The 14,129-nt window shown below is 35.1% G+C and overlaps 1 protein-coding gene across 1 annotated transcript in view; it reads right to left on the bottom strand.

Annotated features, from left to right (window-relative positions):
• Nucleotides 1–13,820, bottom strand: part of LOC124367323 (low choriolytic enzyme-like) — a 33,754-nt gene extending 19,934 nt beyond the window's left edge. The window contains exon 1 of the mRNA XM_046824053.1: nt 13,373–13,820. Within this exon, the coding sequence (XP_046680009.1) occupies nt 13,373–13,658 (286 nt within the window). The 5' untranslated portion in view covers nt 13,659–13,820. The remainder of the gene's footprint in view (nt 1–13,372) is intronic.
• Between the last annotated feature and the right edge of the window lie 309 nt (nt 13,821–14,129).

The raw sequence follows: 14,129 nt of genomic DNA, 5'->3' as shown, positions 1-14,129 counted from the left end.
ATTAACGATGTTAATAATAAGCATTCTTATGGCGTCTATTTTGTAACCAGGACTTGATTTATGTATGATCTAGAAGGGCTATAGCGCAGGACAGCAAATTGGTAGGGGCAAGGTTGGGTTTAAAAATTATGAGGGGTGAAGTTCAGAAATATATATATATATATATATATATATATATATATATATATATATATATGAACTAAAAATAATTTTAAAAAGAAAGAGATAAAATGTATAAAGACCTTTAACGATAATTTTAAATTAGCCTGAAAAGGCTGGCTCTACTACTGTTATTGTTAGAATTAAAATCTGCTTTTCCTGCGGCTCGATAAATATCCCTCGGAGTGAACTCTTTGACAGCCTTGAATTTGACAATACAATACTGCCAACATAACAACGTAGTTGTTAACGAGAATAAACAGCAACTAATATGGAAAGGCCGAAGAACCGATGATTACTATGGCTTACCTTAAATAAATCAAGTCAATGAAGCAAAATACCTCTGTATTATTCTCTCTTGGAACTCACACATTGATGACCTCTGTAGTATCTAAGCCCTTTCAAGGGTAAAGAGCTTTTATAACAATGCTACTATTATGGCCCTGTCTACTAGTTATTATTAAATTATATAGGCATGTAAATACAAACGTATATATTATAAATAGAAAAAGTTACAGTTAATCTTTACGAGCGCTGACTTTATCTGATCTTGAATTCAGGTAGTATGTCGAGGGATGTTTTTCTTGTTGGATATATTACAAGGTAGTACCCACGTTCAAGCTCAGATCACGTGAGCGCTCGTGAAGGTTAATATTAACTTTGGTACTGACCCAGCAGGGATCACTTCTGGCTGGTTTATACCTTCCAGTTGAACCCACCACTGGGCACAGCAAAAACCGATGTGCCACTTCAATCTGGGCAACCTTATGGGTGTCCAGTAGCGGCACATCACTAACCGCAACTGTTGAGATTCTGGGGTTCATGGGCAATTCGATAGGTCTAGTCTACTGTGGAAGAAGACTGTTGGAGTTGGTGGGGTTTGTTCCCTTACCTCAGAGGTTCTTGTTAACCTCAACAAGGGTTATGCCACCCCCCTGCCTACTTTGACTGGAGAGGCTGGTTCAAAGCTGGCCTCCCCTTCTTCCAGGATGACTTTGAGATGTAGTGCCCTAATTCTTCCTCATGGATCTCGATAGGAGGCGGCCCCTACTCCCTAACCTTATCCCTCCTGAATATCCTATCACTCCGGAAGCAGCGCAAAGGTTCTTACAGGACTAAGCGCAATTTATAAGCTTCTTGTCCTAAGAGAACAAAAAAAAAAACTTTGGTACTGCTAGTAACACATGATGCCCTAATCCAAACCTACTTATATCGAGTAATAATAAGTAGTAAAAATGGGTAGAGTTACCTCCATAATGGACATAATGACACTATAATCCTGTATATCCGGAGTAACAAAACTGTTTTCTTTGTAGAGCAATTCGGTCCTAGCGTAGACAGTCAAAACGAGTAGATATCAAGATGGCGTACTGTGTTATAGTGATGGCTATTTTACTTTTGTGATTTGTTGTCCGTAGTTCATGCAATACAAATGTAATTTTTGAAACGGGTTATTATTGATCTAATATCAATAACACACACACACACACACACACACACACACACACACACACACACACACACACACACACACACACAATAGTGAAATTTTAAGGGTATTTAGATTCCAAAAAAAGAATTGTTTGCATTATGCCTGCAACGGGTAATCGTGCTCACTGTAAGCCCTTTTTTCAGCAACTGAATCTCCTCACTCTTCCAAGTATCTATATACTTGGAGTTTTGACTTTCTTCAAAAATAACCCACATCTTTTTGCAGGGAACACTTTTAATCATCAGTACAATACCCGCCACAGGGGTAATATGGTCTACCCGATCCATAGATTGACAATTTTTGAAAGGGGCATGTACTATTCAGCTCTACGGCTCTATAACGCGCTGCCTCGTCACCTGAAAAACATAACCAGCTCAAAACGTTTTCTAAAAAACGTTAAAACTATTTTGCTTGAAAAATGCCCGTATTCTGTTCAAGAATTCCTGTCAGATTGTACAAACATGTGATATAACCTATGTTGACTATTTGAGATTTTATTGAATTATTATTATTATTTTAACTCCTTATTTACCAATGTGACTTATTTCATGTAACTTTTTGTTATTAACGAAATAAATTATTTCTGATTCTATCATGCAATTACAGGCGTTGTTACATCGTTAAAATTTCAGTTTGATTAAACTCTATTTATTCAACTTATGCAACTTATAAGGTTTAACTAGAAAATATAAATTTATATATTTTCAGCAAACAGTGATTTACCAATGAATTGAGCAATTTTCTATATTAATTGATTTCAAATCGTAAACAAATATATACAACATAGTTATGTTAAATATTGCATGGATGGGAACAACAATGCAATATTATGCTGCCGCCTCATATAGCTTTAGATAAACGAGTGATAAGCTATGCCTTTAAAAGATAATAAATCGAACATTCATGCGGGGATTGTGTGGTAGAAGTGTTGTGCAATTAGGAGTTTTTCGGCCATATTGAGATAGCGCTACCCTAACTAACTTTATAGAGAAGGGAGATAGGCTATATTTTTCTCTGTGCTAACATCAAATTCTATCATGAGCCGCTACCATATAAGACAAATATACATCATAACTTAGCGCCTTCAAATAGTGTTTGGCCATTTAATTTACGTAACTGTCTCGTAATTGCAGTTTATAATGTGCAGGCGCTTTTAAAACTTTTATCTTTTGCAGTGCTGCCTGATAGTGAGTTACATCAATAGGCATAGCATATAAGCCATGCCCGTGAAAAACATACATATTCATGCAAATATTCATAACGATCGGTCAAATAGTTTACGATTCTAAATAGAACACACACAGATAAACATTCATTTATGTATGTATGTGTGTTTGTATACGCACACGCACGCACACACACACACACACACACACACACACACACACACACACACACACACACACACACGTATAAATAGATTAAGTTACTAAAATACCAAACATTACTTTTCTGTTAAATATTTATCATTAATATACCTTTAGTTTGCCACTAGGTAGCCCGCGATCTGACGTTTCGTGTGGTAAGAGATTTTAACTTTTGACTTATCTTCTTATAGACTAATACATAATCAATGGTTGTGGATTTAGCGGGAATTCATTAGGCCATAATCCGCTGGGGGAGGAGGGACGACGCTATCGGGATAGGCTATGTATGGCAAATTTTCAAATTCGCCCTTGTTTATTATATATTTATGTAATACGTATATAAATATTACACTCCTTGTATTTAAGTATATATATATATATATATATATATATATATATATATATATATAATAAATGAATTGTTCTTGTATGTCTGTATGTCCTTTATAGAATTGTAAACTATGTGACCGATCATTATGAAAATGTATATGTATTTTTCTACGGGGAAGGTTTATATACTATGCCCATTAATGTAACTCGCCACCAGGCGGCGCTGCAAAAATTAAAGGTGAAATTGTAAGGCATAATGTAATTAATAGTAATCAAATCAAATCAGACCAGATTTTTATTGCCGGAACATTATACAACGCATGGCAAATGTCACATTTTTGCTTTTTACTTGCTAAAATTTTTGTCAAACACACGACAATAAATTCCATTCAAACATACAATTCTGCAAACGTACCTACATCCATTCATTCACCAATTATTCCCACTTCCAGCGACGAATTTTGTCAGTCTTTTTAATTGGTGGTCTCCCAATCATAAGCAAAAAACTCGTCAACATTATAAAATGTTTGTGACACTAAAAAGCGGTTCAAACAAGTTTTTAACACTTTGAGCGTTGGAGTGTTTTTAATTGAATCTGGTAACTTATTGACGAAATGAACACCTGCCTGCGAAGGCAAGCGTTCAAAAACCACCGTTCTGTGTCTACCAGTTCGGTAGTTATCTCTGCCTCTGGTCTCATACACATGTATGACGGGCTGTCAGTTAATTAGGAAAGTTCAGCAGGATGACATGGTATTCGGCCCAATAGCTCAAATCGTACGAGTTTCCGAGAGGAAGGTCCTGGTGCTTTTTAATAATTAGGAGTTTCCAGAGTTTTAGTATTTCAGTATCAAATGAAATTGTATCTGAAACGACTGCAGAAAACTCGAACAATTTTTTGTACTGAGGAACAAAAATTGTTGATATCTATAGAATAAGACTTTGGGGTAGTTGTGCAAAAAACAAAATGGAGCGCGTTTTTAGACTCCAGAAAAACGCTGTCAGAATCATTGAAAATTTGAATTACAGAGAGTTGTGTAGGGAATCTTTCAGGGAGTTGAGATTGCTGACTTTGCCCTGTCTCTATATTTTTGAGGTGATCATGTACTGCAGATCAAGGTGCACTTTGATTCGTGAGGGGAACGTTCATCAATATGAAACTATAGGCAGGGACATCTTTCGAACTCATCAACGCAGATTGACATTAGAGCAACATCTACCGCAAGAAGTTGGTGTCAGATTATTCAACAGGCTCCCTGAAGAAATCAAAATTTCCAATAGTCAAAATCAATTTAAAACGCGTCTAAAACTCCTCTTGGTGTCCAAGGCTTTCTACTCTGTTGATGAATTCATGATAAGCCTGGATCTGAGGTCAATGCGATTGTGTCTTGAATGATTGTATAAATTGTGAGTATGAGGTTGCGTGAATGTGTAGATGAAATCGTGTAAATTACCTCAAACTATTGACGATTGCGATACGATTTAAAAATTGTTAAAAGAATGCAATAATAGATTATTAATATTATTATTATCATAGATAAGAAAGTAATTTGGAATAAAAACAGTTTTTAAAAATTTTATCGAGTGAAGGTCCCCAATCCATCTTATAGTTTTCGTGTAATCAAAAGTTGGAAACATAGTACGCATCCTTGTACCAACGGAAGTGATGGCGGAGTTTTGTTTCTTTAATTAAACGTTGAAGTAATTACCAACCCCTCGCCACTAAATTTCTCTACAAATTCGAGTCAGCAGATTACACCTCACCCATCGTAGTTCCCACAATTAGAAGGCCACGCTGGTGCAGTTGGAGACCAGCAGCGGTTTCCTTTTGCGACAGTGTTTCCGCTTCATAAAGCCGTGGAAGCTGACGCAACGCGCCTGCGCCATCTTACTGCGCATGCGCACAAACCAGTCAGTCTCGCTGTGCGCAGTCGTCCGCATCGCGTCTCGTTATACAATTAAACCTTTTCTCTGTGTCTCTGAAATTGGGGCTTTTGAGGATGTGGACTTACTAGACAAAGCTTGGCTTACGTCCGTCTCTAGTATTAACGATTGGTCGCAATTGTTTCAACAACAATATTGTTGGTACATGACATTGCTAAACAAAGAAAAACATTACTGCCTTCTATATCTTTATATAAACACATGAAGAGAAAAACGAGAGATCGGATGTTCAGACAAGCTAATGGAATGTTAACCATTTTCTTATTTCTATGTAACAGAGATTCAAGAATTAGAATGTTTTCAATAATTAAAAGCCAATAGTTTTATTTTAACACGAATACCCAATATTAAATGAACAAAATACAAACGTGAACACAGTTACTAAATGTATATCAAGAGTTAGAACAATTCACATATTTATGGCGTTGGCTGAAAATGGTTTTAATTATTAGTAAAATTTAAGAAGGTATAAAGAAATTTATACGTATACAAACTATAAGAATCTATTACAAATACAGCAAAAATGTATATGGACAGAGTTATGTGTAATATCAAGACCAACAAATCAATGTGATTAAGTTACTTATTGGTTGCGTTGTTCACTTACTGCGACCAAAACGGTTTTTTTTTTCAAAATATTCAAACTGTCGCAGCTATTATTGGAATGTTTTTTAAATGAAATCTGCATGAAATTCCTTCGAGTTTTTAACTATCATAATAAAATATTTTTCAAGACCAGCAAGTTAGGGGCGTAGGGTTGGTTAATTTCATTTAATAAAACGACCCAATTTTTACTTAATCAACAGAAATGAGATATTTACCGATTTCAAAATTATCGTATATTTTAAACTTTTCTAATCGGTATCGTCAAATAATTCGTACAAATCAGGTTTTTTGCACGGATGTTTGAAGGGAATTTTTGTTACACTGTTCGGATGATTGGTAAACCTAACTGATATTTCATAAGGTTTTTCACATAGTGTAGGAATCAGCTGTTTAATGAAACAGATTATATGATGACTGAAAACTAATACTCTGTCAACATTCACAGTTCACAATTATTACTGGCAACTAATAAACTGTCTTTTGTCAAACAAAGGCTTGCTGGTAAATTCAAAATGCTTATTATTACTGTAAAGTTATAACAAAATTTGGGCGCAGGTACATATATAAAAGGTGAATCAATGAAATTATCCGTCTATAGGTCTGTCGTGCTTATTTTTACATGATAAGTAATGGTCCAGTTTCTGCTTAGAATGATATCGATCAATTACGGTAGATTTTGTGGAGGTCGAAGTGGGAGTATATAGAGAGTTAAAAATAAGAAACTAAAATCTTTCTAAGATCATATTTTCTTTAACTTTTCACACTTCAAACCAACCGTTAGGGATGGAAATAAATGTCAAATCATCTTCAGCCAACAAAATACAGACCGACTATTTGGATAGCGATAGATCTTTTTCGGAGAAATTCTGGTATCGATTGTAAGGTTGCGTAAAAACATTGAAAATCGACTATCGGCTCCTAAATTATAAAAATGTGAAGCGTGACCAAGAAAAGCCAACAATAGATTATATCACTTAAAAGAATAGGATGATAAGGGTGTTTTATTTCATTTACAAGATATTCCAGGTGAGAGTAAAGTTATTAAGGGTTAAAAGAACAGGATCTTATTTCCTTGGTGGAGTTAGGTTAAGTCAATTACGAGAATAAGCAGACCAGGCGGATTGGTCATCGATAGAGTTTACCAGAAAGTTAACTTAACAAAGGGTAGAATCCTTTACCAGAGGAATAATTGTGCTGGAAGTAAAGATTATGTCAGAAGTCGACCAAATAATTTTACTAATTTTAATTTTAGCTAGTTAAGAAGGAAACTTTGCGGATTAATATGATCCACCCTTAGCTACCAATTTATCATCTATCACTTCTTGACCACAGGGTTAAGTTAAAAAACTACTAATATATCTTCAAGTTGATGGTCTCATGTGAAATGTACCTTTTTTCCGACTGAGCCGGAAAGGATATTTTAGTGTTAGTGTTCTTTGGAAAACTGTGCGATAAAGAGATTTCGATAAAAAGCACCAACGCTAATAATAGGTACTAACCTAGCATGGTGTTGGAATTAAATAATCGAAACCCCAACAAGTGGGTAGACAGATGAAATCCTCTTTTCCGATCCCATGGGTGAGGAACACCAAAGGTATTTGGAGTATCGGATGCCAGCAAACAATGCAAGACCTTCCCGTCAGGTCAAGGACTGTTACAAAACAGCGTCAATAACATGACTAAAGCCGAAGGTGTGAATCAACTTTACATTCTTACACGGTTGTGATCCAAACTTTTCCACTATACATTGATTTGTGCACTCGTGTACATTGTCTTTTCGGAGTAAAGTAAGAGGAGGAGCTAACCCATAAAATTAGAGCATTTCGTTTCTGCATATTGCTGCTATCTCTTTAACTACTCTTGCAACTTGTTCTTTGGCATGTTTTCTTTCTATACTGTATTTGCGATCAAAATGTTAATTGGCTTCTTTAGTTTTGTGAGCAGATATTAAAATAACACTTGGAGGTCAATACCATGAACCTTCTGTTTGAAATATTTAAAAATTCCGAGGACTATTTCTAGAGGATGCTCCCCAACTCAAACTGTTCAAACTGAAATCATATTTCAGGAAAGAAAATATAAACAAGCATTTCAGCCCAAAGCAGAAGGATATAACCATACGCTGTGTAGATATTGAATATCCAAATTTTAATTAGACTCATTAAAACCGTAAGTTCTAGTCAATCATTCAGAAAAGGCCGATTGTGACTGTGAGACAAATGCTAATATAAAATTCTTGCTGTTTTTTGATACAGTTTTAAGATAAAATACAGGGCAACTACTCATTAGGAATTATGTTTTTATACTTCCAACATGAAAATTAATTTTAGTTGTCTCTTTTGGGGTTAACAGTTTGTCCTGTATTTTTCACACCAAAATGAGGAAACTCTTTTTTCAATTATGTACCACAATGAAAGAAGGTTATTCCGTCAAAATCTTGAATGCTCCAAAATAAGCTAATGATTTCCCTCTAGTTTCCGTTTTGTGCGCTATTGTTAAAACATAGCAGGAAACATGGAATGTTTGCCACATTGTATGATTCTAAAAAAAAAAAAATTATATATAATTAACTGATTGTTTTAATTGTTTTTATAGCCTGGCTCTAATATATTCTTTAGAACCCTTAACAAGGACTTAAAGTTAATTTTTTAGTATTTAAATAATTTGAAAACACACTAATTTAGGTATAACATACGACACAAACTTTTGCACATCAAATTTGCAACTGTTTTCTTAAAAAAAAGAATGATACATGAGCACGAGTTTAATTTTCACACCATGAACAATTTGGCTTAGTAAGAAAAGTTTACATATTTATTTAGATAGATTCAAGTCTCATTTTTGTAACAATCGCTTGAGTGAATATCAGAATAATTAATGTACAAACCACACGAAACGGAACAAAAAACTTTTGGGCATAGACAATCCAAACCTAAATGACTAATAACAAAGACCTGTCAATATAATTTGCTAGTGGTTTGTTACGTCCTGCCAGTGGTAGGCCTAGGTCTAGCTGTCAGATAGAGCTTTGAGCAGTTTTCTAGTGAAATATATGTGTTCTACATTTCCCTTGCTTTTTATAGGTTTTCTTCCAATTTTAGTTTTTATGAGCGGCCGAATCCCTCAACCAAAAGAAAGAGCGTAAATAACACGCTAGCGTACATCCTAATAAAATTTATATTTAGTTTTATTTATTAGACTATATTCAGACACGTACTTTGTCGTTCACATTAATTCAATCAAATTTCAAGAATTGTGTTTTACAGATTTTTAAAACTTAAACACTTTCAGTTGTGGCACTCAACTGTTGGCCAAACGGGAAACCTTAAAATAATAAAAGAAATCTAGAAAATGTCGTCTACTACTATGTCAGTTAACTTTATAAAAATACAATTTGTAGTCATGCCACCTTAGAAAGAAAGGATGCTCTATTCCAATCTCTACCAGTTGGGAAAACGGACCGGTTTGCTTAGAATTCCGGTATAAAATCGATCAAATCAATATTAGACGTTTAATGCAAATAACGATTAATTTTAGAAGCAAAGTGAAGTTTGTTTTTTTAAAGAAAGTGAACTGGAGCTAAATTTAACATTAAAATTGAATCAACCCTTCTACCATAGCCACACTATGTGTAGAACCCTCGGTTGCTCCGCCGTGCTTAGAGATCGTGTCTTATCACATCGTAGTGCACTCAATTGTGCACCTGATGAGACAATGAGGAGAATACCTCTTCACCTATTTATAGGTGTCCCTGACGTCGAAACGATGTAAAGGTTCGTTTTGAGCTTCTTCGTCGCCGACTTTATTTGTACCTCTTCAGACGAACATGACTCCTGATTCCAGGAGTCAAGTCTAACACAGCGTCAGATACCAGACGTTGCAATAAAAGGAAGGTGAAACTGGAGCTAAATTCAGCATTCAAAATAACAAATGTATCTTCAATCACTTGAGGAAGAATCGGGATAGTTTTGTACTCATCTTGTCTCCTTAATTCGGCTTGACGGACTCCAATCACCCGGAATGAGAACGACATAACAGATAATTTATTTTGCAACAAATCAGCGGTATAGTTATTATTAATGAACGTGGCAAAAATCGTAATGAAATGACGTCATCCACAGAGGAACAATAAAAGCAAGTCATAAACAGCCGATGTGCAACGTAGGTCCGATAATACCATCGCTGCATGGACTTTCACTGCCGTCGTAAACGTTATTGCTTTAGTTCTTATGCCAAACGCTGTTTGTGCCTTTAGTGGAACTGCAAGTGTTACACTTGCATTGTTACAATGTGAGATTGCTTTTCAACACGTTCGGCAAGTTGAAGCGACTTCTCAAGTGCAGAAGCGTCGTCATCGTTCAGTCCAAAGTGGTAATATAATTGATGGATTTAACAGAGTAAAGCATGGGATTGAGATTCCGGAAGAGGTTATAGTTGCAACAAGAACAAGCAACTGATATTTCGTCCGGATTGGTTCTTGAAGGTTGACCCTGAACATCACCCACATGGGTGATGGGTGTTCGTCGCTTCCCGAAGTGCACCTAGTCTTCCAGACTACTAGCCTGGATTATGGAACCTTCTGGTTCTACAATCCAGGCTACCTTTAGAATCCTAAAACTAGTTTTTGGAGAAAGCCCTCGGCAAGAACTCTTCAGAAGGCCATAAGAGCTTTAGCTGAGTTAGGCTTCAGAGAAACGCATCAAGGTAAGCTTTCAGGACCCTAAAAATTATGACAATAGTAAATCTCTACATAAAGAAGTCATCTTGTATACTGATGGACAACCGCTTACAAGAATATACAAATTTCCACGACTACAATACTAGATTCGGCACACGTAATCATATCTCACAATATAAAAAGAAACCCTCCTACATGGGCATGAAGCTGCACAACCTTCCACCAGAAAAATTGAGATGCCTCACCAAGAGAAGACCGAAGACCACTCTTATGGCTTGGTTACTCAACACCTTTTTTGAAAGTACATAATGAACATAACAACTTGACAAACTTTAATATTTTTATCTAAGTTATATATTTTCCTATATGACACCATTTCAATACTGTATCTAAAAAGTATTTGTATTTTATTATTGTAGCCTCAGAAGGTTCTATATTCCAAACCTCTATTAGTTGGGCTGTGGTCATTTAAGTAATGTTGACCCTCTCCAATCTCAAGAGCTCTCTCGCGCATACTCAGTCCTAATGGTTGGGTTGGTTTCTGGAGTTTCGAGTGCGTTCCCGTTGGCCATTAATAATTTAAACTCAGTTGATTGCCACGTACATGAAAGAGTATAACTATGAATTTTATCAGTTACACTGTGTAAATGGCACCATGCAGGTAACAGGGGTACAGTAGCAAACTGTAGGTTTTATCTTAAATGGTAAAAACTTCAAGGGCCATGGCCCTTCGGACTGACTAATATCCACATTCGGTGTCATATAACTGTGCTGTCCTTCTATGCCTTGGTATCACAATATTATTAAAGTCATAACTACCCCCAGCTATACAAATAACGTTGATAAAGCCTTCTGGAACAAAACGGAAAGCTGATTTGTTCTGAGTGTTATTGGGAAATAACTGGTCAAATATATCGTCTTTTCATGGATGACTTTGCACTAAAACAAGGCAAACCTACGGAACAATACGGTAACTTTCGGAATCTTGAGAGCGTAAATGAAATCGAACAAGTGGACTTTTGCAAGACTAAGGACTTTTGCAAAAGGAACTTTTGAATCTTCTGAATAAGGGACTTTTGCATCTTTGTTACCAAAGACGATATCGAACAAATCCGTTCAACAATTATTTCCAGGTTAAGTGTTAGAGAGGGCTTCTTAGCCCTAACTTCGCCTGGTGAAATAATACATTCTTTACTTTTTTTTTTTTATTATTTCAGTCTCTGTTGGTTTATCACCATTGATTGTGTATGAGTCAAAAATCGACGTAGCGGTAAAATACAACAAGCCTTGTCGTCAATGGGTGAATTTACTTACATTTGTGTAAGTAAAAAGTGGTTAATCTAGTATTTTGATTTTGGAGTTTCATAGCCCATAAAAGATTCAAAATTTGGCAAAATTTTAGAGTTTAAGATATTTTAGAAATTATCTACCTTAAAGTTGTTCTCAAAAACAAATGACTTATGACCTAAAATCCTTGTATGATAACAATGTGGTCGATGGTGCTTTAATCGTATTTTGAGTTTTAAACGTAACGGACTTAACATGGTTCACTTTGTAAGTTACCTTTAACTACTTAATAATTATGAAGTTCATATAGTAGATGACGTACGTTATGAACTTTCATTAAGCGATTCTTTAGATTCTATTATAATTTAGACCATTTTTTACAGAATCGTCGATTAAAAAACACGAATAGAAATTATATGTATATTTTTTTAATTGCCAGTTATGATAATATGTCATATTGCCTCTAATGTCAATCAATTGTTAATACTTGTTAAGGATTTTATTTAATCCATATATACAGGGTGTCACAAAAGCTGACTGTCCGGAAGCACAAGTAAAAATAAACTAAATATTTGAAAATTTTTTATTTTAACACTGTTTTGCATTTTTTATGAACCTTTGTGTATGTCTTATTAACTCAGACATGTAACATGTCCAACGGTATTTTTTATTCAAAAATTTCAACGAGGTAGCCATAATTTAGAGCTAAATTTCATAGAAAGTTTAAATAAATGTGTTAATAATTTTCAATTCAAATCCAACAAAAAATAAATGGGTTTTTAAATTGTTTTAATTAATACAAACGAGAGGGGTGACTTTATCTGGGAGTGGTTTTAAAATGTTGTATGAAACCAATTGAATTTTTGACGATACTTCTCGAACTGTAGAAAGTATACGTTTTCGTTTCAAACAACAGTACAGTAATAAATTGTATTATATATAATATGCATCGCAATAAAGTTTTGATTATATTTTATATTTTGAATCAAATATTGAGTATTTTGAGTACCTTTTTGTGGTAGATTTCTCTAAGGAACGAAATATTTTTTATGGCTCCACAAGGAATCACAAGCATTTAAAGTAGAAAACTTAGACAATTTTGTAATTTTGGGTTGAAGATAAAAATGTGAAATTTTCACAGCATGTGTCAGTACATAAGAATTAACTTTAGGGAGTAACATGTATTTATTCATTTATGACTTACCCTATGGAAATTATGTTTTTAATAATATTTTAAGGACTTTTTTGTGTCACTTCCTCCAGTCAATTTCCGTGCCTTATTTCAACCACTTTTATTTGAACCTGATTATGGATGGTGTGAAATTCTGCTTCAAACCTCTACCACTACTTTTGGTGAACAATGAAATCAATTTGTTGTATTTTCCATGTCTTTAGAAACAGCATCTAAACGTGTAAAAAAACTTTCGGTATTGTATTTGAACCGAAATCTGATTGTTTATGATTTGGATACTTGTTTCCTACTCTAAGCTGTGGATACCAACAACTTACCGACAGCATCCTTGGATAGTTTCTGCATCTTGTGGTATCCATGGTGCTTGGGAGGAGGCGGGACGTCGCCTTCCTCATCATCTCGCTCCAGGGAGTCTGACCCCGTGGTGCCTGAGTACACTCGGACAGCGGGCACCCCTGCGAGCAGCAACAGAAAAAGTAGAGAGACCAGCTGGGGCGACATCTTCTCAGACACTGGCAGCTGGAGGCATGTGGCGTAACTCTGCACCTGCAGTGACATACTCCAGCAACTCTGGAGGGAGAGGGAGAGAATGTGCAAACCCATTGGTCGGTAGATATGGAAACCTTGGAGAATCCAAGCTGGGAAACTTACGCCACGAAATCTAAACCTCTCCTCTTTCGGGTTCTGAATCGCTTAATATACGTGGAACCCAAAAGCAATATCATAATCTGTAATTTTACTTTATGACTGGAGAAAATAAAAAAAAGTTTAAATTTAAAATTTTGTTGTGAATTTAGTCCGATTTCCAAGGAAGTTCCATTAATACAAATATAAATTTTAAAATATTTATATATCCTCACAATATAAATATACAAAAATGCTAACTGTTTGAATCCTAAATGTCACTCTTACATTTGCAGTTCAAACAATTCTGAGAGCATTACAAATATATGAAGTCGAACTCGTTTAAAAATTGAAAAAGTTTATATTTTGTTATAAAGAAATGACAATTCAGTCCAATTTAAAGGTAAACACACATTATAGAGAACTGTAACTATTCTTGTCTTCTAGATG

Source organism: Homalodisca vitripennis, chromosome 8 (assembly GCF_021130785.1).
Source record: "Homalodisca vitripennis isolate AUS2020 chromosome 8, UT_GWSS_2.1, whole genome shotgun sequence".
NCBI classification, from domain to species: Eukaryota; Metazoa; Arthropoda; class Insecta; order Hemiptera; family Cicadellidae; genus Homalodisca; species Homalodisca vitripennis.
The sequence above is the reverse complement of the archived record's forward strand: the minus strand, read 5'-3'. Positions and strand labels throughout refer to the sequence as shown.